Here is a 25,464-nt window from a genome sequence, read left to right on the forward strand (position 1 = left end):
GAAAATTCCCTTCAGGAATGAAGGTGAAATAAAAACATCAGATGAAGAAAAACTAAGAGAATTCATTACCATAAGGCTTACTCTAAAAAAAGTACTACAGGAAGTTTTATTTTAGGCTGAAGAGAAATGATACCAGAAGGAAACATGGAACTTTAGGAATGAAGAATGAAGGAAGAGCAACAGAAATGGTTTGGATAAATATAACAGACTATTTTTCTTCTTTAAAATATGTACGAGGCGGGGTGCAGTGGTGCACATCGGTAATCCCAGCAGTTTGGGAGGCCAAGGTGGGAGGATCACTTGAGGTCAGGAGTTTGAGACCAGCCTGGGCAACATGGCGAAACCCCATCTCTATTTTTAAAAAGTAAATAAATAAATTAAATTAAATATGTATGAGTATTGCAAGAAAAAAAGCAGAACATAGTCTAGGTTTTTTCCAATGTATGTACATGTAATATATGACAACTCTAACACAGGGGATGGGGTAGTGGAATCTATATGGTTATAGGACACATTTACTTAAAGTGTTAAAATGTTAACACTATAATGTCAGTTGTTATGTACGTATATTATATTGTAATCCTTAGAGCTACCACTAAAAATAATACTAAAGATATAGCCAAATAGATAACAGAATTACAATGGAATACTGAATACATATAGACATAGATATAGATATAAACAAAAACATTCAAAAGTGAGGTTAAGAGACATTGGAAGATGGAGTGAGGAGGTCTAGCCAACATCTAATTGGAGTTTCAGGGGAAAATAAGTGAGAATAGAGAAAGGGCAATATTCAAAAAAATAATGGTTAAGAGTAGACCAGAGTTGTTAATTAAAAAAAAAAAAACTTCCCAATGTATGGGTTAAAGAAGAAATTATAATGGACATTAGAAAATATTTAGCAATAAGCAATTGCAAAACTATTAACTGTAGCTCCACAAACACTTGCAGAACTCATGAAGGAGACTAACATGCTACAGATCCTGGAAACCCAGTGAAACTCAAGCAGGATAAATATAAGAAATCAACACCTAGAATAATAAAGACAGGAGATAACCTTAAAATCAGCCAGAGCTGGATCACCTAAAAAAAAAAAAAAACAAAAAAAAACCAAAAAAAACCCAACTAATGACTGACTTCTTAAAGGCAATAATAAATACCAGAAGACAGTGAAATAATGCCTTTAGTGTGCCAAAGAAAATAACTTCCAACCTAAAATTTTTACTTAGTGAAAGTATCTTTCAAAAATGAGGTACTTAAAGATATTTCAAATAACAAGAAAGTTTACTGCCAACGGATATCCTTTAGGCAGAAGATAAATTGATCTCAGACAGAATTCCTGAGATGCAGAAAGGAATGGAGAGTACAGATATTAGTAATTATAGGAGTAAAGAAATACTGACTACATAAAAAAGTATTAACAATGTCTAATTAGTGGAGGAAGAAAACAAATTAGAATGAAAGAGTGGACACCAGTAATACATAAGTTGGATAATGATGACTAGAGTAAGGTCATGGGATTATACAACAGAAAAGTTAATGGAATAATAAATGTTAGACTTTATACTCAAGTATTAAAATTGATTAACTACTAAATGAGGAGATATAAAGTATATGACTTCTAAGAAGACAAGCAAAGTTGGAATAAGAAAAATAAAACACAGGCCAGAAATTGAGGAAAAAGAAGAGACAAAAACAGAATAAGCAGAAGGCAAAGAATAAGATGGTAGAATTAAATCCAAAAATGTCAATAGCCACAATAAATATAAATGAACTAAAGTCTTAACTGAAAGACAAAGAATGAATTACTTTCAAATGCAGCTATACATTATTTACAATGATATACCCAAAAACATAAAGATACAAATTAAAAGTGAAAAGAAGGCTGGGCATGGTGGCTCACACCTGTAATCTCAGCACTTTGGGAGGCTGAGGTAGGGGGATCACTTGAGTTAAGGAGTTCGAGATCAGCCTGGCCATGATGGTGAAACCCCATTTCTACTAAAAATACAAAAATTAGCTGGGCGTGGTGGTGCACACCTGTAATTCTAGCTACTTGGGAGACTGAGGCAGAAGAATCTCTTAAACCCTGGAGACAGAGATTGCAGTGAGCTGAGATCGTGCCACTGCGCTCCAGCCTGGGCAACAGGGCAAGACGGTCTCAAAACACAAAAATAAAATAAAAGTGAAAAAAAGAAAAAGTATATATTAGACAAATACTAACCAAAAGAAAGCTTGTACACCTATATAGTAGATACCAGACAAAATAGACTTTAAGATAAAAATCATTATCAAAGTAAAAGAGAATCTCTATATAATAAAATGTTCAATTCAATGGTAAGACATGCTTTTCTTACTATTTTAATTATTTCATTTTATAAATAGCATAAAAACTTTTTTCTCATAAAAATATTTCAATATTTAGTTTCAATAGCTATAAGAGCAAAAAAAAATACATCTCATAGAAATACATAGATTAAAAAGAAAGATGCACCTCATTAATGACAAAGATTCTCTCCTTGACTAAACTCTAATGAGGCTCCTCTGAACTCTCCTTTCAACTAGGCCCTGAGTTTTGGGCTTCCAAGCTCATCTCTGCATTGTCCACCTGCACCAAGAATCCTGCTAAGTCAGTTTGCCTACCCTCAAATGTGTGATCACCCTTGATATCTGATCAAACTCCTCATCCTTCCCAGTCCCCCAGGTGATGTCTGATCACACTGACCTGCCTTCAGCAAGAATCCTGTTAGGCCAGTTGAGCCAGAACCCCTACTTACCTCTGATGTTTCCTCTTAGTAATTTTTCATCTGAGGAAGACATACTTCCAAACTTACATACACTTAGTAACATAGCTTTAATATATATAAAGCAAAACTTGACAGAATCACTAAGAGAAATTATCAAATCTATCATCTTAAATGGAGATTTTAACAACTCTCTCAGCAATTACTAAGATCAAGCAGAAGGAAAAAATTAGTAAGGATATAGAAAATTTGCACAGCAAAATTAACAACTTCCTATAATGGATATGTATAGAATATTGCACCCAATTAATATAAAAAATTATTTTCAAATACACGATTCATTTATGAAAGTTGACCCCTGGTAGGTGCTAAAGACAGCCCCAACACATTTCAGGGACCAATATCATAAGGGCCACATTCTCTGATTACAGCCTCATTGAGTTAGATCTCAGGACCAAATGATAGCAAAATAGCTGCACGCTAAAAAGTAAAAATCTTATAAACTATGTGTTAAAGAAGAAATGATAATGGACATTAGAAAACATTTAGAAATAAACAATTACAAAACTACTATAACACTTGTGGAACTAAAGTGGTCACTTAGACATATGCAGACTAAAATGTTTACATTAGCAAAGAAGACTCAACAATTTTAAACTATGTATTAAACTTAAGAAGTCAAAAAAAGAATAGCAAAGAAGTTAAGAGAGGCTGGGTGTGGTGGCTCACGCCTGTAATGCCAGCACTTTAGGAGGCTGAGGCAGGCGGATCACTTGAACTCAGGAGTTTGGGAACAGCCTGGGCAACATGGCAAAACTCCATCTCTACAAAAAAATACAAAAATTAGCCGGGTGTGGTGGGCGCACTCCTATAGTCCCAGCTACTCGAGAGGCAGAGGTGGGAGGATGGCTTGAGCCCAGGAGGTCAAGGATGCTGTGAGCAGAGATTACGCCACTGAACTCCAGCCTGGGTGACAGAGCCAAACCCTGTCTCAAAAAAAAAAAAAAGTTAAGTGGCTTTTCCCAAAATCATTTGATAAATGGCAGAGCTCAGATTCAAAACCAATCTCTCTCACTCAAAGGCTATCTTTTCCTTATGACTTTCCCAAATAAACAAGTGGGTTTGGGCAAGAAAGTCTTAGAGGTCTTATAAGAGAAAAAAAAATCTTTCTTAAATTTCTTTTTATTTTTTAATTTTTATTTTTTTTTAATATTAGAGATGAGCTCTCAGTATGTCTCAAACTCCTGGCCTCAAGCAATCCTCCGACCTCAACCTCCCAAAGTGCTGGCAGAAGCCACTGCACCTAGCCAAGAAAAAAAACTCTTAAAGCAGAATTGAAGTTTTCAAGATGGTGTTGCTTAAACTACTAGAAAACTAAAAGTTCAAACATTCAAAATGATGCTGAGAAGGCTGGGCATGGTGGCTCATGCTTGCAATCCCAGCACTTTGGGAGGCCGAGGCGGGTGGATCACCTGAGGTCAGAAATTTGAGACCAGCCTAGCCAACATGGTGAAACCCCGTCTCTACTAAAAATACAAAAAAATTAGCTGGGCGTGGTGGCGGGAGCCTATAATCCCAGCTACTTGAGAGGCTGAGGCAGGAGAATCACTTAAACCCAGGAGGCAGAGGTTGGTTGCAGTGAGCTGAGATCATCACACCACTGCACTCCAGCCTGGGCAACAAGAGCGAGACTCTGTCTCAAAAAAAAAAAAAAAAAAAAAAGATACTGAGCTATTTATCTGACTTACATGTGTTTTGAGTTATTTTAATTTACTTTTCCTATGTACTGAAACTTGCCTTTCTGAATACTTTCTGGCTTACTTTACATTGAAGTTAACTTAGTAAAGCTTTTCTAAAAATTATTTTGGGGAGTGTGACCTTAGAATTCCGCTGGACCTCAAGGCATTTCTCATTACAACCCACACACATTCAGGTAACTGGATCGCATCCTTATTAACAGTTCTCTTTCTAGTTTAGAGTTGTCGTGCAGTTGTGATTAAATAACAGCGGGTCAGGCTGCATTATTCTTTGCCTTCTGTCCCAGCCCAGTGTCATCCAAATAACAAAGCACCCAGCACCACTTGGGCAGGATATGACTGCCTAGAAATTAGTTTTTACTGCAGGGGGAAAAAAGATGCTTGGTAATTCTCATCCTTCACTGAAATTGACTTTCAGTTGAAAAGAACTTAAAATAGCCTACTCCTCTCATTTGTCAAGGATACCTAGTCAGGAATTTGTTTCCTTAAACGGTTGATCTAGAAAGTGCCAAGCTACAAATGAAGAGATAATCCTTGTTCCTCAAGCTCCCACCAACAGCAACTGTTTTCTACCCAGCCTATGGCTATCCCTTGTGTCAAAGTTTTATGAGTCATATTAATAATACAATTATAAAATCAAAACAGTCTTTATCTTAAATACTAGAAGTATATCTTAAATACTATCCTTTTTTTCAAGAAAGGAGGGTTATCTATAGCAAGGGTCCCCAACCCCTGGACCACAAACCAGTACTGGTCTGTGACCTATTGGGAACCGGGCCAAACAGCAGGAGGTGAGTGGCAGGCGAGCAAGCAAAGCTTCATCTGTATTTACAGCTCGCTCCTCATTGTTTGCATTACCGCCTGAGCTCTGCCTCCTGTCAGATCAGCAGTGGCATTAGATCCTCATAGGAGTGCGAATCCTGTTGTGAAGAGCTCATGTGAGGGATCTAGGTTGCTGGCTCCTTGTAAGAATCTAATGCCTGATGATCTCTCACTGTCTCCCATCACCCCCAGATGGGACTGCATAGTTGCAAGAAAACAAGCTCCGGGCTCCCACTGATTCTACATTATGGTGAGTTGTATCATTATTTCATTATATATTACAATGTAATAATAATATAAATAAAGTACACAGTAAATATAATTTGCTTCAAACATCCCAAAACCATCCCCTCCCCTGCCCCACGTCCGAGGAAAAACTGTCTTCCACAAAACCAGTCCCTTGTGCCAAAAATGTTGGGGACTGCTGATCTGTAGTATAATATCCCCCAAAAAAACAAACACTGCTACAATAGCAAAACTTGCCTTAATCCCTTCTGGGACTTAATATCTATACCTTTTAAGATTCTTGTCTCAAATTAAATGTCCAGATAATAATCATGAGTAATTCATGATTAATTCATGATTATTACTTGGATAATAATACTCTGTTTTAAACCATTAAATTCACCAGTTTAAGATAGTTTTACATGCAAACTCTGAAAGCTAGCTCAATGTTTTACCTCAAAACTTTACATAAAAAGAAAACTAGCTGAGATGGCAACGGCATCAGCAAAGCTTTTGAATCTCGCCTCTCTACGTATAAAACCAGACAGAACAACTAGAGAGCAATACCCAAAACCCAGGAACAATGTGCACAGCAAATCCATGTGACAAAGTATCCTCACCAAACCCAGAATGCAAACAGGTGAAGAAAAACCACCAACGGCCATACAACCTGCATGGTGTCTGTGGCTGGGCAGTGGTTGGGCAGGAGAAAGAAAAGAAAGCAACAGGAAATCAGACCTGTGAAAAGGAAAATCCCAAAAGAGCCAACAGGCATTACTGGAAAGCATGGAGGGACAGTTTGACAACAGTAGCTCACACTGGAAGGAATTTTGCCCACTCCAATAAGGAGTAGGTTTAAGGGGCCCATGGTAAGAACGTGTGAAGGCACTCAAACAGTTGTGCACCATGAACTCTTGAAACTGACCTGCCAGGGTTCCCTTCCAGAATACAGCCTCACACGAAGGAGAAATCTCAAGAGACAAAACCAAACTCCTGAAATAGAGGGACAAGAGAGAAAAAGGAAAGAGAAGTAGTGGAGGAGGGGAAGAAATCCAGGAAATCTCAGGAGACAGGAGGCCATCGTTTAAACACCATGTTGAGAACAACTAAGAGGGAGCTCAGTGAAGTTACAAAGCTACCCTGAACCATGTCTCTTTCTAAAAGTTCAGAAAAACTGAGTTCAAATGGAAATGAGCAACAGAAAAGACTCAAGCTCAAATGCAATCCAAATTTCTATAAGAAGTAAGAGAAGAAGAAGCAGAACAACATCCTTATGAATAACAAATGCAGTCAGGAAGACATGCTCAAAAAAAAAAAAAATCACAACATGGTGTTTTAAAATGAGGTAGGCCGGGCATGGTGGCTCATGTCTGTAATCCTAGCACTTTGGGAGGCCAAGGCAGATGGATCACCTGAACTCAGGAGATCGAGACCAGTCTGAGCAACATGACAAAACCCTGTCTCTGTTAAAAAATACAAAACATTAGCCGGGCGTGGTGGCGGGCCCCTGTAATCCCAGCTACTCAGGAGGATGGGGCAGGAGAATTGCTTGAGCCCAGTAGGTGGAGGGTACAGTGAGCCAAGATTGCACACTGCACTCTAGCCTTGGTGACAGAGCCAGACTCTGTCTCAAAAAATAAAAATTTTTAAAAATGAGGTAAATGGCGTGAAGAAAATGATGCATGAGAGAACAAAATAAATCAGAATCCACAAACTCAGATGAGGTAGAGAAGTCAAGTAGCAACTAGAAATAAAATAAAAAGTCATTTCAGAAATAAACAGATAATTAAAAGACATAGAAGACAAAAGAGAAGAAAAAATTAAAATAAAAAGAAGAGGCCAGGCATGGTGGCTGATGCATGTAATATCAGCACTTTGGGAGGCTGAGGTGGAAGGATTGCTTGAGCCCAGGAGTTTGAGACCAGCCTGGGCAAAATAGTGAGACGTCATCTCTACTAAAAATGAAAACAATTAGCCAGGTGTGGTGGCATGTGCCTGTTGTCCCCACTACTTGGGTGGCTGAGGTGGGAGCATCACTTCAGCCCAGGAAGTCAAGGCTGCAGTGAGCCAAGACCGTGCCACTGCACTCCAGCCAGTGTGACACAGCAAGACCCCTTCTCAAAAAAAGAAAAAGAAAAAAGAGAGAGAGATAAAAATGATTAAAAAGAAAGTGATAAACACTGAAAATGGGTAAAAAGAATTATGTAAAGAAAGATATGAGAAGTTCCTAAAGAATAAAACAAAAGGACACAAAAAATAGTAAAAAGTATAACAGAAAAATTTCCTGAAGTTTAAAAAAAAATTGTGAAACTAGATATTGAAAGCTTCTACCCCATACCTGAAAATACTGACCCAATGACAAACACCAACACACAGTCTAGTGAAATCACTGGATACTAAAGAACAAGAAAAAGGAAAATCGTCAGGTGTTCAGGCAAAAACAACTAATTTTCAAGGGAAAAAAATTAGATTACCATCAGGCTTTTCAATAGCAATGCTTTATTCCAAAAGAAAAAAAATTAAGTATGTGAGCTACTCAAGAAAAATAAATGTGAACCAAAGATTTCATATCCAGAAAAGTTGACTTTAAAGTATAAAGAGCACTAACAAACTGTTATCAACGGGCAAAAACTCAGGGCATATTGTTCCCATGGCCACTTCCTGAAGAATCTAGTTGCGAATGAGCTTGATCAATTCAAATGACTAGAGAGACATGATCACAGAGAGTATTAAACATGTATAGTCACTTGTAGAACTGAGATTAGTTGAGAGCTAAAATGGAAAGAGTACTCTCTATAATGGACATATGTTTCAATAATACAGAAATAGTACAGTATTTTAAAACTAGGGGAGAAACAGGAAAAGCATATATAAATGTTTGGGAGTTTTAAAAACCTATTCTCAGTTATTACACTGGGGATGGTAGCATTAGTATTATTGAGAGCATTATGTATGTAACCTGGGATAAAATAAATGAGTGATTATAGACTAGTCTATCATCCCCTGTGTCCTTGAAAACCAGGATTCCTGCTGTGGAAGAAAGGAGACAGATGTAACACAGAACAGGTTAAACTAAAAATCACAAAATGTATCAGTGTATCACACAAAGTATCAGTGTATACTCATTTTGGCATTTTATCTCAGTCTGTCCACTGCAGAGGCCTAGAAACAATGACCAACCTAATAGCAATGAGCATACCCAGGGCCTAGACAGGGTCCTCGAAATACTGTTTTCTACTACAAGATACTAGAGCTTCTTAAAGAAATGGCTTTAAGGGTGAGGGGTAGGGGAGGGAGCAGATCTTGGCCTCACAAAAAGCAAAGCTATGAAGCCATGAAGCCATGAAGGACTACTAGGACTGAAGCACTGCTAGGACTCAGGACAGTTGCTTAAAGCTGGGGATGGGAATCGGTAATGACCGCAAATGGGCATGTGGTTTCTTTCAGGGCTGATAGATATGTTCTAAAATTAGATTGTGATGATGTAGATAAATTTTTGATACAACCCCAAAATAAGAGAGTTGTATCAATGGTCAGCTTTCTAGTTGTGAAACTGTACTATATAAAAAATATGGAATTATACACTTAGTACGTTAAAACTTATGGTATGTAAATTACATCTCAATAAAGCTGTTGGAAAAAAAGATATGCCCAAACCTTCAAAAGGGATCATGGTTTCAGTGTAAAATAAAATATGGCTTGTTTTTGTTTTGTTTTGTTTTCTCCCCAGAGACAGGGTCTCACTCTGTCACCCAGCCTGGAGTACAATGGTGCCATCACAGCTCACTGAAACCTCGCACTCCTGGGCTCAAGTGATCCTCCCACCTCAGTCTCCTAAGTAGCTAGGACTATGAACACATGCTACCATACCTGGCTAATTTTTTGTATTTTTTGTAGAGATGGGGTCTGTCTCTCTCTCTTGCCCAGGCTGGTCTTGAACTCCTGGCCTCAGGCGAACATCCTGCTTTGGCTTCCCAAAGTGCTGGGATTGTGGGCATGAGCCACCATGCCTGGCCATAAAATATATTTAAATCCATGAGTTCATGAAGACTTTTTTAAATCCAGTGATTACACAAATCGACATTTGTGGCAAAATTGTACAGAACTAAATATATACACAGACACACAAATGAATAATATAAAACTGGTGAAATCAGACAAAAACAAGTGGGTCATATGAATGCTCAATTTTCCAGCTGTGAAACCGTACTATAGTTATATAAGATGGTACCATTGGAGGAAACTGGGTGAAAGGTACACCGGATCTCTCTGTATTATTTCTTACACTGCATGAGAACATATAATTATCTTAAGAAGAAATATTTAATAAAAAAATACTCTAATTGGTCACCTCTGAAGAACAGTAGGGAACCAATTCATTATCTTAAAAGCTAGTAAAGAATCAAGCATTTATCCTATCTTTCCTGTATGACCTGCAACAATGGTTAAGAAATAGTAGATGATGGAACTATCTCTTTATGAAAGTATCTCCATTAATAAATGAAAAAGATTAGATTATCACCATCTAATATGGTGTGGCTGAGTCCCCATCCAAATCTCATCTTGAATTATAGCTCCAATAATCCCACCTGTCATGGGAGGGACTCAGTGGGAGGTAACTGAATCATGGGAGCAGGTTTTCCTGTGCTGTTGCCATGATAGTAAATAAGTCTCACGAGATCTGATGGTTTTATAAAGGGCAGTTCCCCTGCACAAACTCTCTTCCCTGCCACCACGTAAAACGTGCCTTTGTTCCTCCTTCACCTTCTGCCATGATTATGAGGCCTCTCCAGTCATGTGGAACTGTGAGTCCGTTAAACCTCTTTTTCTTTATAAATTACCCAATCTTGGGCATGTCTTTATTAGCAGCACGAGGAGAGACTAATACACCATCTTATGGCCCCCATTGGATTAATGGATTAGGCACTAAGCATCAACAGCCGCTAACATTATAAAAAGAAGAAACACCAGACATCAGGTGCTTCAGGGGAAAGAACCCACCAATTATCTGATGTCTTACTGTAGGGTTCAAACCTGAGTCTGATCACACCTGGGGATCCAGCTACCAACTTGCAGGAAATACAGAGGACAGAGAGAACAGATGAACTGCACCATGACAGGGCATTCAGCAAAATCCAGACTGCAGGAAAGTCTCCAGGCTAAATGTCCTAGATTCTTCAATAGATAAATCATTGTAGGAAAAACTAGGGGGTAAGGGGAAGCGACACAATGAAAGCGAAACCTGTAGAAGAGTCTTAAAAGACACAAATTTCCTTTAAATTAGCAAGATTAAACTTTGCATGTACACCTGGGTAATAATATTATAAAGAAATGCAAAGAAGTGTCTACTTTGAGAAGCAGGGTACTGGCTACTTTAGGGACAGAGAGGGGTGATGATTAGGATGTGGCACCTGGATGGGGCTGCTGGGGTAGGCAGAAAGATTCTAATTCTGGACCTGGGTAATGCTTACAGGTACGTTCACCTTAGGATAACTCAGTAAGCTGTACATTTGTGTTGTGTGACTTTCTGTATTTGTCTTATTTTACCAAAAAAAGAAGATTTTTTTTAAAAAGGAGAATTTATCTCACTTTTATAACCTGTCATAAATAGAATGCAATACTTTAAATAATTACATGAAAATAAACAATATTATTAACTAGCTGCGGTAGCCTGAGGACACTTCCAAGGCCTCTTCTATGTTAAAAGGAGAGTAAAAGTGTAGTCAAGTGTTAAGGATATGCCAGCACTCAAACTTGAAAGATTCAGGTCTTTCTTTCTAACTTAATCAAGTCTTGAAAGACACCTAAAAGGAAAGTGCTTTCTCACTATGTGATTCAGTGAGATTGGAGGCTTGCCAATCTACCACCCAAAATCATCTCCCCTACTGCTCAAATTTACCTCATAGGCCAACTCACATCTTACTCTTCTGGAGACACTGGGTTACAAAAAAAAAAAGGTCTGGTGCAGTGAATGAAGGTAAGTCAGACCTTAAGAGGAGGATGAAAAAACAAAAACTTAGCTCTCCCTGATCATTGACACATTTATGTTACTTGTTCAGCCCTTTCTAAATAAGCTTAAAAGGTTTGCTTTTCCATTATCAGCATTTAAGCAAGTGACCAACACTACAACCCAGTGAGAGCCGCTTGTCCTCATCCTAGTTACAAGCACACACTTTACTATGTACTCAACAGGCACCTTCACAGCCTAGCAATGACCCACCTCTGTCTTCATACCTAATGTGTTTGGAGGTTCTCAAGTGACAAGAGGCCCTGTATCTGAAAATGCAAATTACAAAAATAAGCGCAAACGCCTACCCTCACCTGAACTCAGTATCTTAAAATGAGGCACGTGTCCCAAGCTGCTGGCTAATCAACACCAGCCTAAACTGACCTCAAAGCCCTTTAAAAAAAAAAAAGTAGGGGGGGGGAATATCAGATTACATATTAGACTTATAAACTTGTAAGGAGCAAAGAAAGCTGTGAAATTAAAACGGAGCTCAATCACATTTTTCAAACATTTATCTAAAACACATATTAAAAAGTGGCTCAATTCACTTATATATGATCTGAAAGCAAGTCTTGTTTTACCTCACCGTTTCCCCCACATTTTTCTATATTAAAGAGAAAGCAAACATAAGCCAGGACAGTTTAGTTTTTCTTGCACTGCACTGCTGCTCACGAGAGGACAGAGTGAGGCCCACCCACAAAGATGAAGTGCAGACAGGAACTAAAAGGTAACTTGCATTAAAAAGGAAGATGAGGGCTGGATTCCTTTGTCTTCAATGCCTCTAGCTTCATCAGCCTCCCTTGAGTGGGCAGACCCCCATTTCCTTCCCTCTCTCACCATCTCCTATCCCTTCTGCATTCTCTACCCTCTTTGTTTTGTGAACCCTCAACTTCCCAGCTTACCCTCACTCCTTCCCTTGTTCTTATATTTTCAAGAGACATGAAAGCAAGCAAATACTCAAACATACACAAACCTGCTAAAATGTCTGGAACAAGAATCCCAAGTTCCACTCATCACAAAGCTGCTTGTGAAAATCTACTCCACTGTTTGTTTCCATGTCTGAGAAAAACACACCTCATCTGCATTCCCTGGATCCTCCATATGGGAGGGTACACCCCTGCATGTAAAGAACCAGTTCACCACCTCCATTTTTTATGAACATTCAGAACAAAGGGCTCCTTTCTTGAATGCTACTCTGATCCCATGAATTCAAAAATGTTTAAGGAAGCTCTATCTCCACACCAGCACCTGAGGAGATGGAGGCTTTTAGAATAGAATTTTAAAATGTTCTCATTGAGCCCTCCATTCTAGAAATGGCTATAAGTAAATGAAACTCGGAAGTGTCTGGAGCCTACTGAGCTCTACCTAGCAACACTGTGTGTTCCTTGGCACACAAGACAGAAGCTCAAGGCAGACCCAGCACTTTCTCAGATACCATCTTGTCCCATTTTCCTTAAGATAAGGTGTCCTGGTCCATGGGCCTATTATTTGGGGTCAATCCTCAGCAGGAGAATGGTTAGGTGTTACAGGGAGAGGAAGGTGACATGTGTGGTTTGGATTTTTCACCCAAACCCTTTTCAATGAGCCTTAGAGAAATACAGGAGCCTGTTGAAACATTACTTACTGCCTGTTGAATATTGGTCTTCACTTGCTCACTCAACATGCCTTCAAAGACAAAGGAGTCGCCAAACTTCTCAGCCTATAAGGAAGGTAGGAAATAAAAATCCAGAAAAGGTTGTAGTAATGTGTTGCATGTGTGCCATTTTCTCTCCACACTATTAAAGTGATTCCTCTTGTCCAGTTGAACTTGAGTCTTTCTTATGACTTCCCAGAGGACTCAGAAATGACCTAAAAGTCTCTGGCTTCCTCTTAAATTAATGTCACTTACAGAGACCATTTTCGTTTAAGACTCACTTAGCTGATAAGAATGCAGACTGAACAAGATTAGCTTTTGAGAACGTGACTGTTCCTGAAGGAAATACATTTCCCCAAGTATCACAGATGACTCTGGGAAATAGTATTCTGTACGTGTGGGATTACATAATCAAGCTTTGTCCTTTGTCCTGAATCTAGCTAAACGAATTAAATGGCACTGTTTGCTCATATTCTGACACATTCTAGTTCCACTAAGGGGTCAAATGTGCTTACAAATCTCAACTGGCCAATTCAAGCACCAAATGGAAATCTGTATTTTAATGATTTTATTTAACATTAGTGTCTCAATTCTTCATCCACCTGATTATTTTTGTTGCATGTAACCCTATTCTGAAAATTAGGTCGTTTGTCCCTTGGTAACCATGACTCTCCTCCTACATTTGTCAGTGTTCTTATTCATCTCCTAAAATATGTAGGCTCTTGTTTCAGCCACTGAAACACTGCTGCTCCCCAGAGCTCTGCCCTTGGCTCTCTGCAATTCTACTACACCAGTGGCTCTCAGGCTTTGTGCAGTTGAGATTATGTAATCAGCTGGTTAAAACTACATATTGCTGCTCCCCAACACCAGAGATTCTCATTCTGGGGGTCTAGGGTGAGGTCAAGGAGTCTGTGTGTGTAAATAGCACACAGCTAGTTGTTCTAATACAAGTAGTTCAAGAGATGCACTTTGAGATACACTGATCGATTCTTGTTGATGGACAACTTTCAATCTCATCAAATTAACTATAGCCAGTACTCCAAATGACTCTCAAATCTCTACCTCTAGTGCTGTCCTGTTCTTACTAGATGAAATTAACTGAGTACTGGATCCTTATATTGCAGATCTTACAAGCATCTCCAACTCCTTTTCCGGAGTGGAGGCTGCCATCTTTTCTTCACCCCTAATCTTCTTCCTGCATTCCCTTGTGACACTGCCATGACTAACCACCTAAGCCATTTATTTATTCAACAAACATGTATCAAACACCTACCATGTGCCCAGTGTGGGGCTAAATTAGGGGATATAAGGTCAATATCAGATAGCCATGGCCCCTATCCTTATTGTGCTTAAGTGTGGGAGCACAGAAAAAAATCAAGCCAAACAACGAATGGAAGAAAATAATGATAACTTTACTACACCTTGTAAGGTAGAGTGTCATGAAAAACTTTCTTGAGAAAGTGACATTTAAGCTGAGATGACTCAAGAATGAGAAGGAGCCAACCATGCACAAGGAGGATAAGCAAGAGGACTGCGAATTCCAAGCAGAGAGAAAATACGGGCCAAGTTCTTGAGGTGGGAAAGAAGGTTGAGTTTTCAAGGAATCGAAACAAAACCAGCAGGGCTAGAACATAGTATACAAGAGGAGCATGATATAAAGTAAAGCTGGAGAGATGGGAAAAGAGTGCCATTAAAAAAACAGAGCATTTTGTCCAAGGCAGTTCTTGGTCCTTTTTGAGCTCCTTGGCAGTATGGTGAAGCTTAAGAACTCCCTTCTCAGAATAAAATGTTTAAATGCATAAAATAAAATCAATAAAAAAAAATAAAATAAAGTAAATAGTATTATGAAGAAAAGTCATTATATCAAAATATTAATAAACAAACCAGTGCTATAGTATTAAATATGATCTTCATTAATATATTAAATAAGATCTAGTGGCAGGTCTCATAATTATCATATTTCAAAGTGGGGATGAATGCAAACAATATTTCAAGATCTCCGCAACAACAAAAATATGATTAAAAATGTCTGTGATTTCTACTGGTAACAAAGTTAGAGGTACTGCTACTACTGCTGTGGTTTGTTGTTTGCATCATAATTGAAGAAAATACTACATTTTGGCTCGAGGGTAGTAAATAACCAGATATATTAGGTTGCTGCAAAAGTAATCACGGTCTTTGCCATTAAAAGTAATGACAAAAACCGTAATTACTTTTGTACCAACTTATAACTTTTCCCTATCCATGTTTTTAGATGCCCCAAATTCTGCTTATTCTATCTAATCTTCATGGAGAACCCTGGTTCTTTAGAAGTCTTCTAACTTAAGTAAACTATTGAGGAACCTGAGCTGAGAGTATCTCTGTGAAACCAAAAGGAAAAGGACTTCTGCTTATTATGAATGTGTACAAAAATGGGTTTTTTTTTGGTTTTTTTGTTTTTTTTTTTTGAGACAGAGTCTCGCTCTTCTTCCTGGAGTGCAGTGGCCCGATCTCGGCTCACTGCAACCTCCGCCTCCCGGGTTCCCGCCATTCTCCTGCCTCAGCCTCCCAAGTAGCTGGGACTACGGGTGCCCGCCACCACGCCCGGCTAATTTTTTGTACTTTTAGTAGAGACGGGGTTTCACCGTGTTAGCCAGGATGGTCTCGATTGCCTGACCTCATGATCCACCCACCTCAGCCTCCCAACGTGCTGGGATTACAGGCGTGAGCCACTGCGCCCAGCCCAAAAAAGGTTTCTAACCACTTTATATATTTGAGAAAATTCCAAAGAAATGTGACAATGCAAAACCAAATCTGAAAGTTGTTTTACTTTAAACATTCACTCTCAAATTATTCATTTAATAATAATTTACAAAAAGACATTTGGGGTCTTAAAAAAAAAGAATGGGACCCCACGAACTGAAGACAAGAGTAAAGGTTTTTTGTGAGAGAAAACTGGAAAGCATATAAAATAAGTATATTTCAGAAACTGACATAAACATTCATAGACTAGAAAGCTTTCCTCTTCCTATTCCCATTTAGGAAAACATCCACTTTCAGAACCTTGCTTTGTGATTCAGTGACCACCAGATGATGTCTGGAACTGCCATAGCACAGCATGTGTGAGTTGTCAAGGTGTTGGAATAAAGTCACGAAAATGAAAAGCTGCACTTCTGCATTTATCACTTAAAAAATATGAAATGCTTCTGGAAAAAAACAAACTGCAATTTACTGAGAAGAAAAGTGGTCTTACTTTACACGCCATCTGTTATCTCAAAAAGCCTTAGTGGACAGTGGTATTCTCTGACACATTAAGCATTAACACAATATAGCATAATAGTTATAGCACATGTTCTGAGGTCAAACTGGCCAGGCTGGAATCCCAGCTCTACCACCAACTAGCTGTGTAATGTGGGGCAAATAACTTTTCTTATCCTCAGTATGCCACCTGAAAAATAACCTGCCTCATGGGGTTGCTGTGAGAAATTAAGATGAAATATATACAATAAAATGCTTCACACAGTTCTACCACAGAATGCAGTAAAAATGGTCAGTCAATCTTAGCTGCTATTAAAGCATTCTTAAAAGTTCTGGAAAAGAACAAGTTCTCCCTCCTTTCCCCAATCCCATTACCTCTGTCAAATAGCCAGTTGAGTTCACAAACTTCTCAAATTCAGTATTACTGACTTCATAGGCATCCATGTAAAAGGCATCAATAGTAACTCTCCTCGCAGGTGCTTCCCCATCCTGCTTTATCTGAGGATCATCTGTGCCCATTGTAAATACTCCTGCAGGGATGGGGACCATCTACAATGAAAGGTGAAACACAGGAAGTCATGCATCACGGCCAAGGTGTACCTGTGTAGGGGTAAAGTTCCTAGCACCCAGGAAGCACGCAAGTTTGTAAATCTTCACCACAGTAATAACTGTAAAATTCGGAAAAATCTCTCTATACCCCAAAGAAGGTGAATCACGAGTCTCAAAAAGAAGTGAAAATTCTTTAAGAAGGTAATCTCCTTAATCAAACCACTACTTGATACAAATCCGTACCTGCACTGGAAACAGGTCTGGAATAACAGTCACCAAGCCGCTAACGGCTAGAATGCAGAGGTAGGGAGAATATCACACTTTTCTTTTTTTTTTTTTTTTTTTAGACAGGTTCTCATTCTTTTGCCCAGGCTGGGGTGCAGTGGCATGATCAGGGCTCACTACAGCATTGACTTCCCAGACTCAAGCGATTCCCCCACCTCAGTCTCTCAAACAGCTGGAGTACAGACATGTGTCACCATGACCAACTTTTTTTTTTTTTTTTTTGAGACGGAGTCTTGCTCTGTCGCCCCAGGCTGGAGTACAGTGGCACAATCACGGCTCACTGCAACCTCCACCTCCCGGGTCCAAGTGATTCTCCTGCCTCAGCCTCCTGAGTAGCTGGGATTACAGGCGCCCACCACCATGCCCGGCTAATTTTTGTATTTTTAGCAGAGACAGGTTTTCACCAAGTTGGCCAGGCTGGTCTTGAACTCCTGACCTCAGGTGATCCACCCGCCTCGGCCTCCCAAAGTGCTAGGATTACAGGCGTGAGCCACTGCGCCCGGCCTAGCTGATTTTTTTTTTAAGTGATGAGGTCTCACTACGTTGCCAAGGTTGGTCTGCAACTCCCACGCTCAAGTGATCCTCCCACCTCGGCCTTCCAAACTGCTGGGATTATGAGCCATTGTGCCCAGCCCCACTTTTTTCTTTATACATTTTTTATTCGCATATGCTTTTGTTTCTTTTGAATTATTTTTAAAAGCACATGTAAAAATGCAATCTATAATATCTTTAAATAATCACTGCATGAATTTTGGCCTCCAACAATCATGAAAAAGGCTTACCTCACTAAAATAGAAAGTTTTAAAGTTTACTAAGGGGCTGTTTGTATAATTCCTTATAAAACCCTAATTGCAATTACTTTGTTCCTATCTACCTTCCCACATGAACTCTAAACTCCAAGAAGACAGCAACTGGGGCTGCCTTATTCACAGCTCTATTCCCAACACTGAGCACAGGATGTGAGGATGACACTGAAAATTTTCAGTTACAAAATGCAGGTCCATGCTCAACATCATGAGTCATTAGGGAAATGCAAATCAAAACTATAATGAGGTTCCACTTCATGATCACTAGCATGGCTATAACAAAAAAGACACAATAACAAGTGCTGATGAGGATGTGAAGAAATTGGAACCCTCATATATTGCTGGTAGGAATGTAAAATAGTTCAGCTGCTTTGGAAAACAGTCTGGCAGTTTCTCAAAAAGCTAAACAAAGAGTTATATGACCCTGCAGTTCTCCTAGGTATATACCCAAGAGAAATAAAAACATATGTCCATGTAAAAACTTGTACAAAAACATTCATAGCAGCATTATTCATAATAGCCAAAAAGCAGAAACAATCCAAATGTATATCAGCTGATGAATAAGTAAACAAAATTTGGTATATCTATAAAATGGAATAATATTCAGACATAAATAAGTATTGGTTCATGCTACAACATGCGTGAACCTTGAAAATACTATATTAAGTGAAAGAATCCAATCACAAAGGGCCACATATTGTATGAATCTATTCATATGAAATGTCCAGAATAGGCCAATCCAAAGAGACACAAACTAGATTAGTGGTTGCCAGAGGCTAGGGGGAGGCAGGAATGGGGAATGATTGCTAATGGGCATAGAGTTTCTTCTTGAGATGATGAAGTATTCTGGAATTAGGCAGTGATAGTTGTAACACCTCATAACTATATTAAAAACCACTGAATTGTACATGTTAAAAGAGTGTATTGCATGCTATATGAATTCTATCTCAACTTTTTTCAAAAACCACAGGCCTTCAACCATACCATCTGTCAGAAATACACTCTTTACAGACACAATGTCTTATTTTCAAATCATTTGAGTGAATCAATTAATAGACTCCTCAGCAGCTTAGGAATTGTCAAGTTCCTCATCTATAAACAAGGGTTCAATATCACAGAATAAAACGGATCATAAGAAACTACTTATAAACAATTATATATCTACAAATTTGATAACCTTGAAAAAAATGAATAAATTCCTAGAAACATACAGCCTACCCAGACTGAATAAAAAAAAAGTAGAAAATCTGAACAGACTGATAACAATAAGGAAACTGAATAAATAATTTTAAAAATTGGCCAGGTGCAGTGGCTCACACCTGTAATCCTAGCACTTTGGGAGGCCGAGGGAGGTGGATCACCTGAGGTCAAGAATTTCAGGCCAGCCTGGCCAACACGGTGAAACCCCGTCTCTACTAAAAATACAAAAAATTAGCCGGGTGTTGTGGCACGCGCCTGTAATACCAGCCACTTGGGAGGCTGAGGCAGGAGAATCACTGGAACCCAGGAGGTGGAGGTTGCAGTGAGCTGAGATTGCGCCACTGTACTCCAGCCTGGGCGACACAGCAAGACTCCGTTTCAAATAATAATAATAATAATAATAATAATAATAATAATAATAATAATTTTCCATCAAGAAAAGCCCAGAACCAGATGGCTTCATGGCAGAATTCTAATTTAAAGAAGAACTAATACCAATCCTTCTCAAATTCTTCCAAAAAATTGAAGAAGAGGAAACGCTTCCAAACTCATTTTATGATACCAGCATTACACTGACACCAAAGCCAGAAAAGAATACTACTAGAAGAAAAAAAAATACAGGCCAATATCCCTAATGAACATAGATGCAAACATTCTAACAAAATACTAGCAAAGTGAATTCAACAGCACATTAAAGGGATCATATACCAAAATTAAGTGGGGTTTATCCCTAGGATCAAAGGATGATTCAACATATGCAAACCTACAAATGTGATATCCCATGTTAGCAGAATGAAGGACAAAACCAAATGTTCACCTCAATATATGCAAAGGCATTGATAAAATTCAACATCTTTTCATGAGAAAAACTCTTGACAAGTTAGGCATTGAAGGAATGTACGTTAACATGAGTTATATATGAAAAGCCCACAGATAACATTATACTCAATGGGGAAAAATGGAAAGCTTTGCCTGTTAGATTCAGAACAAGCCAAGGATGCATACTCTTGCCACTTCTATTCCATGTAATACCGGACATACTAGACAGAGCAATTAGGCAAGAGAAAGAAAGAAACAGCATCCAAGCTGGAAACAAAGACGTTATGTTGTCCCTGACTGTAGATGCCATGTTTTTCTTTGTTTTTTTTTTTTTTTTGAGACGGAGTCTTACTCTGTTGCCCAGGCTGGAGTGCAGTGGCACGATCTCGGCTCACTGCAAACTCTGCCTCCCAGGCTCATGCCATTCTCCTGTCTCAGCCTCCTGAGTAGCTGGGAGTACAGGCACCCGCCACCACACCAGGCTAATATATATATATATATATATATATATATATATATATATATATATATATACACACACACATATATGTATATATATGTGTATATATATACGTATATATGTGTATATATATACGTATATATGTGTATATATACGTATATATATGTGTATATATATATACGTATATATATATATATATATTTTTTTTTTTTAGTAGAGACGGGGTTTCACCATGTTAGCCAGGATGGTCTCAATCTCCTGACCTCAGGTGATCCACCCACCCCAGCCTCCCAAAGTGCTGGGATTACAGGCATGAGCTACCACACCCAGCCAGCATTTCTTTATACTAATGACAAACTATCTGAAAAAGATATTAAGAAATTAATCCCAGGCCAGGATTCAATGTAATTTCTATCAAATGTAATTCCTATCAAATGTAATTCCTATCAAAATTCTAATGTCATTTTTCAAGGAAATAGAAAAAAAAATCCTAAAATTTGTACAGAACCACAAAAGACCCCAAAGAGCAAAAGCAATTTTGAGCAAAAAGAACAAAGGTGGAGTACCACACTATCTGACTTCAAAATATACTACAAACCTAATCAAATGGCATGGTACTGGCATAAAAGCTAACACAAAAACCAATGGAACAGGACAGAGAGTCCAGAAATAAACTCATGCATTTACCATCATCTGATTTTCAACAAAGGCACCAAGAACACATAATGGAGAAAGGACAATCTTTCAATAAACGGTATTAGGAAAACTGAATATCCACATGTAGAAGAATGAAATTAGACCCTTATCTCACAGCATATACAAAAATCAACTCAAACTGTATTAAAGACTTAAATGTACGGTCTGAAACTGTAAAACTACTAGAAGAAAACATTGGGAAAAGAAGCTCCATGACACAGGCCTGGCAAAGATTTCTTGGACTTGACCCCAAAAGCATAGGCAACAAAAGCAAAAATAAACAAATAGGATTGTATCAAACCAAAAGGCTTCTGTATGGCAAAGGAAACAACAGAGTGAAGAGATATCCCAGAATGAGTGAAAATCTTTGCAAACCATGCATCTTATATGGGGTTAATATTCAAAATATATAAGGAATTCAAATCAATAGCAAGAAAACAAAGAACTCAATTTAAAAATGGGCAAAGAACCCGAATAGACATTGCTCAAAAGACATACAAATGGCCAACAGATATAAGAAAAAATGCTCTTCACAACTAATCACCAGGAAAATGCAAATTAAAACCACAATGGGCTATCTCCTCACACCTGTTAGAATAGCTATCATCAAAAAGATGAAAGATAACGAGTGTTGGAGAAGGTGTAGAGAAAAAGGAACTCTACTGCAGTTGGTGAGAATGTAAATTAATACAGTGATTATGGAAAACAATATGGAGGTTCCTCAGAAATCTGCAAACAGAATTACCATATGATCCAGCTATCCCACTTCTGGGTATATGGCCAAAGGAAATAAAACCAGTATGCTGAAAAAATATCTACACTCCCAAATTCATGGCAGCATTATTCACAATAGCTAAGATACAGAAGCAACCTAGATGTCCCTTATCATATAAATGGATAAAGAAAATGTTTATATATACATATATATATATATATATATATATATATATATATATGTCAGAATACTCTTTAGCCTTAAAAAGAAAACTCAGCCAGGTGCGGAGGCTCACGCCTGTAATCCCAGCACTTTGGGAGGCCGAGGCAAGGGGATCATGAGGTCAGGAGATCAAGACCATCCTGGCTAACACGGTGAAACCCCGTCTCCACTAAAAATACAAAAAATTAGCCAGGCGTTGGTGGTGGGCGCCTGTAGTCCCAGCTACTCGGGAGGCTGAGGCAGGAGAATGGCGTGAACCCGGGAGGCGGAGCTTGCAGCGAGCCCAGATGGAGCCACTGCACTCCAGCCTGGGCAACAGAGCCAGATTCCGTCTCAAAAGAAAAAAAAAAGAAGAAAACTCTGTCATTTATGACAGCATGGATGAACCTAGTGGACAGTATACTATGTGAAATGAGCCAAGCACAAAATGACAAATGCCTTGATGATCTCACTCATATGTGAAATCTAAAAAAGTTGAACTAATTGAAGTAGAATGGTGGTTATCAGAGGCTGGGGGAGAGGGGAAGATGGGGAAAGGAAAGATGTTAATCAGACGGTACAAAATTTCAGTTAGATAGAAGAAATTAGCTTTAGTGATGTATTGCACAGAGTGGTGACTATAATAAGTAATGCATTATATATTTCGCAATTATTAAAAATAGATTTTAAATGTTTCCACCACACAAAAAATATAAGTATGTGAGCTGATGGATTTGTTAATTAGCTTGATTTACTCATTCCACAATGTAAAAATATATCAAAACATCACGTTGTACCCCACAAATTATTATAAAATTATTTGTCAATTAAAAATAAAATTAAAAAAAACAAGGGCTCAAATTGGAAAGGGGAAAAAAAGAAGTCAAGGAGAGATGACTAGTTGGAAAAAAAGAGAGTCACTTAGCAATAAGGGCAGAAGCATTAGAAAAATAACATCACAAGAAACAGAAATTAGGAATCCACAATCATTGATTCTACTTTCTATTTCTACTGGCTTTCCTTGCTGGTGGCTGCTTTGATTCTATGCGTGTACTTCCCAATAAAAATGGTGCTGTTTTCATTTATGATAAATTAGTAATAAATGTGTTTTTATTTGTCTAATGTATTACTACTATCCCAAGAAATCAACCTTGACTACTCACATCCCCTACTCCCAATATTACACGGGCCACCTAGTCTCACTAGATCTCCTAAATATGTATCTCTCTAATCTCTCCCTCTTTTCTATCCCCAGATAACTGCAGAACCCTTGTAATTGGTGTTCCTGTCTTCAGTCTCCTTTCACATCCCCACCTGCTTCCAAGTCATCTATCTTCCATTCAATAATTCATTCAACAAATATTTAAGCCCCTACTAATCCTTCTGAAAATGTTAGTCTACTGTACCCAACGCAATTTTCCAACTGAAAAGGGCTGGAAACAATCTAAATGTCCATCAATAGCAGGCTCATTTTAAGTAAATTGTGGGCCTTCAATAAAATGGAAAATTAAGCAGCCATAGGAAAGAAAAAAGAAGAGGGGGATATAAAGGGATGCTTTTGATATATTGATATGGAAAGATCTCACCATGATGAGCTACAAGAACAAAGCAAGGTGCACAAATGCTAAGTATGGTATGCTGTCATTAGCGTGAAAGTAGGTTGAGGGATACAGGTTCACTATTTTTGTATTTACTTATATTTGCAGAACATAGCTCTGAGGAAATATGTAAGAAATGCATGCAGTGGTTGTCTGAGGGGAAGGTTACTGGGTAAATGAGAAATTGTTCACTATATACTCCTCTATATGTTTTTAAATTTTTAAACCACGTAAATATACTACCTGTTTTAAAAAATAAAGTGTCAATCTGACCATACTACTTTCCTACTTAAAACTGTCAGGAATTCCTATCGCCTTTCAGAATAACATATATAAACATCAGAGCTCATCTCTCACACTCTCTCTTGCCCTGTGTTTCACCCGCATTTCCATAAACCACTTTGTCTCTTTGTAAATATTGTCATGGTTCAAGGATCACCTCCTCCAGGAGGCCTTTCCTGCCTGCATATCCCTCTAGCTCATGTGCCCTCACACACAGTGTGTGTGTGTGTGTGTGTGTATATATACATATATATATATATATTTTTTTTTTTAAGAGATGGAGTCCCACTCTGTCACCCCACGCTGGAGTGCAGAGGCGTGATCACAGCTCACAGCACCCTTGATCGTCTGGTCTCAAGCAACTCTCCCACCTCAGCCTCTACGCAGCTGGCACTACAGGTGAACACCAACACACCCTGCTAATTTTTTTTTTTAGTAGACACGAGGTCTTGTTATGTTGCCCAGGCTAGTCTCCAACTTCTGAGTTCAAGTGATACTCCTGCTTCAGCCTCCCAAAGTGCTGGGCTTACAGGCATGAGCCACCGCATCCCACCCAAAGTATCTTAATTCTGTGTTTTCATCTTCCCTAGAACCTAGGCTCTTTGAGGACCAGAAATGAATCTTTTATTTCTATATCCCCAGTGCCTAGCATGGTGCATGGTCCACAGCAGACACAAAAATCTTTACCAATTGAATGAGGTCATGACTGTAATGAGGAATTTATCATTTGAATTATGCATAATTATAAAAATGCTATTTAATTTATAACAGTTCTAGACATGCATAACATGTCAACATCACAGTGAAACCTGTCTAACAGATGCAGGTCAAGGACTGAACTAGGTTGTCCATTATTCTCACTATACTCTAAGTGCTGGGACACAAGATAACCCAGTCCTAAAAGGAGAAATCAACATTTTAAGCAGCTCTACAAAGAAGTAGAAAAATTGAAGACATCAGACAAAAGTTTCAAGAGCAGTCTTAAAATGATTAAGAGGCTCTAATAAGAGATTTCATAAAAGACTTAAAGAAAAAGCTTTCCTGTTAGGAGAACAGTTGCTCATCCCTCAGCTCAAAGGACCACAGGAAGCTGTGCCCATTGTACCTAATGAACTTTTACAATTATCTAACTTTTCTCATCTTCTTCTCCCTCAAGGTGAGTACCAACAATGCTAATGCAATCATGACTTCCATGTGAACTTCCGGCCGAGTTTTTTTTTTTCCTTCTTTCATTAACCATCAGAGATAGCCAGTGCTGAATAAGCCAAGTTTCCATTCTGGAGACTATAGATAAAAATAGCCTGGATCACTCTGAGTGGATCATAATTTCTCACTTATACTAATGAAATAAAGTTTTCTGTCCTACAAATGTCAAATGTCATTCAAGTGAAAACCAGAGAACCAAGTGTCTCACTCTGTAGGATC

General features: G+C 38.5%; 1 protein-coding gene across 6 annotated transcripts in view; it reads right to left on the minus strand.

The window, feature by feature from the left end:
• SUMF1 (sulfatase modifying factor 1) overlaps window positions 1–25,464 on the minus strand; it is a 696,570-nt gene that overhangs the window by 665,649 nt on the left and 5,457 nt on the right. For 5 of the 6 annotated variants that reach the window (XR_010111383.1, XR_010111382.1, XM_055109476.2 and 2 more), the window contains exons 2-3: window positions 16,804–16,977; window positions 13,183–13,257 (exon numbers count right to left, since the gene is read on the minus strand). Coding sequence is in view for 4 of the 6 variants with exons in the window: in XM_055109476.2 (XP_054965451.1) it covers window positions 13,183–13,257; window positions 16,804–16,977 (249 nt within the window). In the remaining 2 variants the exon portion in view is untranslated. The remainder of the gene's footprint in view (window positions 1–13,182; window positions 13,258–16,803; window positions 16,978–25,464) is intronic. The other variant, XM_003831225.4, reaches the window with a different exon arrangement.

The sequence above is a fragment of the Pan paniscus genome, chromosome 2 (assembly GCF_029289425.2).
Source record: "Pan paniscus chromosome 2, NHGRI_mPanPan1-v2.0_pri, whole genome shotgun sequence".
Classification (NCBI taxonomy): domain Eukaryota; kingdom Metazoa; phylum Chordata; class Mammalia; order Primates; family Hominidae; genus Pan; species Pan paniscus.